Source organism: Crocodylus siamensis, chromosome 10, assembly GCF_052110815.1.
Source record: "Crocodylus siamensis isolate JL-2025a chromosome 10, ASM5211081v1, whole genome shotgun sequence".
NCBI classification, from domain to species: domain Eukaryota; kingdom Metazoa; phylum Chordata; order Crocodylia; family Crocodylidae; genus Crocodylus; species Crocodylus siamensis.
The window spans coordinates 57,930,688-57,935,252 of record NC_143404.1 but is presented as its reverse complement, the minus strand read 5'-3'; the positions used below and the strand labels follow the sequence as shown (position 1 = coordinate 57,935,252).

The window sequence follows — 4,565 nt, the reverse complement described above, 5'->3', positions numbered from 1 at the left end:
TCACTCAGGGACCAGCTCAACACACAGTTGCTAGCTAATGTAACCAGTTAATTAGCAACAATTAACACTTACAAAACCACAGACAGACTAAGGAGAGGAAATAATCAATACAGACAATCAACTGCCCCAAGACAGAGACGGTCAGTTGCACAAGCACCTATGTCACTAGTTTTGTCTGTCCGCAGGTAGGGGTGCAGGGCCCAGAACCCCTGCACCGATCTCCTCGACAGCTGGCAGGCTTCGTGGTCACAACAGGGACCACCGTCCTTGCGGCTTTCACCCTGCTGTGCCTTAACACACAGTGTCACCCATGTCACGAGTTTTGCTTGTGCGCAGCTAGAGGGGCCATTCCCCCCAGCCCCCTGTACCTATCTCCTTGAAACTTGGCAGGCTTTGTGGCCTAAGCAGGGGCCACCACCCCTGCAGTTTTCAGCCCGCTGCACCTTAACACACACACTGTCATCTATGTCATGAGTTTTGCCTCTCAGCAACTTGAGGTGCAGTTCCCCCCAGACGCCTGCACTGATCTTCTTGAAACTTGGCATGCTTTGTGGCCTCACCAGAGGCTACCACCCCTGCAGTTTTTACCCATCTGTGATGTCACACATAGATGTGACATGAGTTTTCCTTTCAAGAGTTTGGGGTGCAGTTCCCCCCAAACCCTTGCACTGATCTTGAAACTTGGCAGACTTCAAGCTCTCAGAAGAGGCTACCACTCCAAATCAGACAAAAAACAACAAAGTTATAGATATTTCATTGATTCCCCATTATACTCTATGGCCAGATCTCCCAGGCAGCTCCAAAGCTTCGGAGCTGCTTTGGCTGGATCGAGGCGGAAACCCAGTCGGAGCTCCGGATCGGGCTGCAGCCATCCCAAGTGGCCAGATCCAAGGCCGGATGGAATCGCTGTGACTCGCACAGGCCTGATGCCCAAGCCCGGGGCTCCAGCATTTCTCCGGAGTGGGGGAGGCTCAGTCAGGGCCTCGGGACCGCGCTGGGAGACTTGGGCACGGCTGCAACTTTGGCAGCCGGGTTTCAGCATTTGAGAGCTGGGCCATGGTGCAGCCTAGTGGGTCCCGTGGCCGCTGCTCCACGCTCTGCAGTGGCCGCAGCCAGAGGAGAATGCAGTGGCTGGCAGAGGAGGCCCACCTGACACCTCTCTGGGGCAGGCGGCGGGAGCCACCAGCCGCCCCTTATTAGTCATGTGTGACCCGGCGAGCAGGGGGAGGGGCCTTCCAAATAAAAATGATTTGGAAGAGAAACTAGGAGAAAATGGACTTGAGGCACCTCCAAAGGTAGCAGTCTAATGATTGAAGTGGAGTGAACTGAATGCGTCTCACGATGAGGAACATAACACACACCCTGGTAGAGTCGTGATGGGTGTCAATGCCTGCGGTGCCAATTCAGGTGCAGCTGCCGGGACAGAGGATGCTATAACAAATTAACCGGTTTTCATACAGTCCTGCATTGTAGGGCCGGGAGGGACCGCGGGAGACCAGGGCGTCCAGCCCCCTGCACGGGGCAGGAAAGGTGGTCTTCGCTCCTCCCGTGCACGCACCACCTGCGACAGGTGAGCGAGTGGAGCCAGGGCCACAGGGGGCGCACGAGCTCCTCCTCCCCCACCCGCGCGCTCGGTTCTTTTCGGCAGCCGAAGAGTTCCGAGCGCGTCACGTGGTGCGGGGATGCGGAGCGCGCAGACGCAGTGCGGCGGCTGCCATGGCGGAGTTGGGGGTGCTGCTGCCCGGCTCGCGGCTGGTGCAGCAGGGCGCCGAGGCGCGGCTTTACCGGGGCCGCTTCCTGGGCCGCGCCGTTGTCGCCAAGCTCCGCTTCCCCAAGCGCTACCGGCACCCAGCGCTGGAGGAGCGGCTGAGCCGGCGGCGCACGGCGCAAGAGGCGCGGTCTCTGCTGCGCTGTCGCCGGGCAGGTGGGGGCCCCCTTGCCGGGGCTTAGCGGTGATCCCGTCTCCACCACCAGCCCCGCGAGGCTCCTGTCGGAACCCGCTTCCACCTGGTGCCCGGCTCCCTGCCTCCTCCGCGCGGGCCTGGGGGGTTCTCCCGCCCCGCAGGACGGGCCCAGCACCAGGGGAAGGGAAGGGAAGGGAAGGGAAGGGGTGATCCTGCAAGGATGCCCGACAAAAATCCTCTTTGCAGTTGTGGCATGCTCAGATCACACCGCTTAACCTGGTCCTCGGGCTTGACGCGGTCAATATAAGCCCTTTTCCATCTTTGTTGCATGCGACTGGGCAGGGTGGAAGTCACGCAGGAATTTCTGTGCCCTAAAAGGTAGCACCTCATTAATCCTTTTTATTTATTTTTCTTAAATAGGCATTTCTGCACCAGTGGTTTACTTTGTGGATTATGTCTCCAACTGTATCTACCTGGAAGATATTGTAGGATCAATGACTGTTCGGGATTATATCATTTCCATACAGCAGCGTGAAAAGGATGCTAGTGGCCTCTTTACCTTAGCAGAGAAGATAGGCGAGGTTTTGGCTCGGATGCACGATGAGGATCTTATACATGGGGATCTTACGACATCCAACATACTCTTGCGGCCCCCAGCGGAGAAGCTGGACCTTGTGCTGATAGACTTTGGACTGAGTTTTATATCTGGCCTACCTGAGGATAAAGGGGTTGATTTGTATGTCCTGGAGAAAGCCTTTCTTAGTACTCATCCAAATACAGAGACTCTGTTCGAAGCTCTGTTGAAGAAATACACAGCCATGTCAAAAAAGTCAAGCCCAGTGATCAAAAAATTGGATGAAGTACGACTGAGGGGAAGAAAGAGATCCATGGTTGGATAGAAGCAAGCAGACTTTGTGGAAGGGGGGGGAAATGACTTCTCATGTTCTGCAAAGGCTTGTATTCACTGTTTTGGTAACTTTCAGTCCAATAAACCAGTTTAATACAATAATGACTCCTTTTGTATAGCTACCTAATGTGTGGCCAAAGTAACCAAGTCAAAAACTGGTGCTGTGAATACACAGACAGACAGGGGGAAAAAGAATGAAATGTTTCCCTTTTAAAAAGGAAAGAGCCAAAGCACATGGCATTTTCTTGCTGCTTTACATAGAATAAATATAACCCTCAAAATGCTAGTGTTATCAGGCTTGAAGACTTTGGCTTTTCATTTTCAAATCAATACTCTTTCCTTCAGCAAATAGTCTGTTTAAACCAGTAATAAAATTGTGCCAGGGTATTTTTGCTAAAGGTATTCCCAGTGAAGCAAAAAGTCTTTTGTGACTTCCCTTTCAGATAGTGGTCAAACAAGCAGGCAGTATCCTGTCCTATGAATCCTATTTACATTTTTGAGAACTAGGAATATATAAACAGTAATGGTCTGCCTGGATCAAAGCAGAGACTTTTTTCTAAGTCTCTAATGACATCAACCTTCTCCATTTCTAATAAATCACTGTTGTAAGCCAGGAGTGTGGTATTTAAATCTTAGTACATAAAAAAGACATTACCGTCCCTTGTATAAAAAAAGAAAAAACCCCATTCCTCTGCCCTTCAATGTGCAGAAGAGAAGGACTAGTCTAAAAAAGGCATGAGAAGTCCGGTGATGACTTCTTACATTGTACTCTGGCTTGTAAATGTTAAATGCAGTTCTTGGGTCTTTAGAGGACCCCTTCTACCAGCTTTCTTCTGCTGCAATAGCTGTAGTAGTAGTAGTGGTGGCTGTGGCTGACTTAGACAACCCATGTTCTTTTAAACTGCTCTGTCTTCCAGCTTAGGGTTTCTCAACTGGTGGCGAAGGTCCTACAGGTAGAACTCGGGTTGTGGCGGCAAAACTGGAAATGCCACGGCAGGACTTCTGGTTTAACTTTTGTGCGCTTTGATTGGTGGCTGGGGAACCTGCCCCACTACTCTTCAATGCCTCTGGGGGACCTGCCTGCTCATCAACCAATGGAACTAGGATTTTTTGACCTTACATGGGTGGGACATAAGGTGCAGAAGGTTGAGAACTGCTGCTCTGTGGTGATGTTTAAGGGATGTACAGGGAGTGAACATGTGCCCCATGAGAGCACTGGTGCACCCCCTGACAGCATTCCCTGCTTAGGCGACGGGCAGGGTGGCAGGTGGGAGCACTGGTGCCCCCCTTTGAGCGCTGGCCTGGGAGTGGGGGTGCAAGGAGAAGCGCCCTGGCACTTCCAGGTTGGTGCGATTAGCCGCAGGGGGACACCCTTGGTGTCATTGACTGGCCAGTGGGGGGCAAGTGCCCCCCCCCCCCGACTCAGGAGACAGTAGTTGCCCATGGCTCCATCCTGAGTGGAATGGGTGAAATCCCAGCAGCCAGAATATCAGAGTGTTTCATTGGTGCAGAAGGGGAGGTAACCGAGGCATCCCTGGAAGTTCTGAAGAAAGGTGATAAGCAGTTCCCTTCCATCTGGTGGATAGTCTGTCATGAGTATTTGATGGCAAGGGAGCCTGTCTTTCTTCATTATGCTCCAGCTGCCTCCTGTATTTCAAACCAAAATCTGTTCACAAGGGAGATGGGGGAACCTCAACCCCAGGAAGACTGGGGAGGTTGCTGAGTCATACCTTGTTTGAAATTTCTAGGTCAGA

General features: G+C 52.4%; 1 protein-coding gene across 1 annotated transcript; it reads left to right on the top strand.

Annotated features, from left to right (window-relative positions):
• The first annotated feature begins 1,688 nt into the window (after positions 1–1,688).
• Positions 1,689–2,916, top strand: TP53RK (TP53 regulating kinase). Its single transcript, XM_090064855.1, has 2 exons — positions 1,689–1,924; positions 2,325–2,916. Exons 1-2 carry the CDS (start codon positions 1,717–1,719, stop codon positions 2,801–2,803), a joined length of 687 nt encoding a protein of 228 aa, XP_089920981.1. The 5' UTR covers positions 1,689–1,716; the 3' UTR covers positions 2,804–2,916.
• The last annotated feature ends 1,649 nt before the right edge of the window (positions 2,917–4,565 follow it).

Excerpts from the sequence above, each read along its gene's own strand:
- TP53RK (XM_090064855.1), top strand. The coding sequence starts at position 1,717 with ATGGCGGAGTTGGGGGTGCTGCTGCCCGGCTCGCGGCTGGTGCAGCAG. Across the intron at positions 1,925-2,324 it reads GCTGCGCTGTCGCCGGGCAG|GCATTTCTGCACCAGTGGTT; the intron begins GTGGGGGCCCCC and ends TTTCTTAAATAG.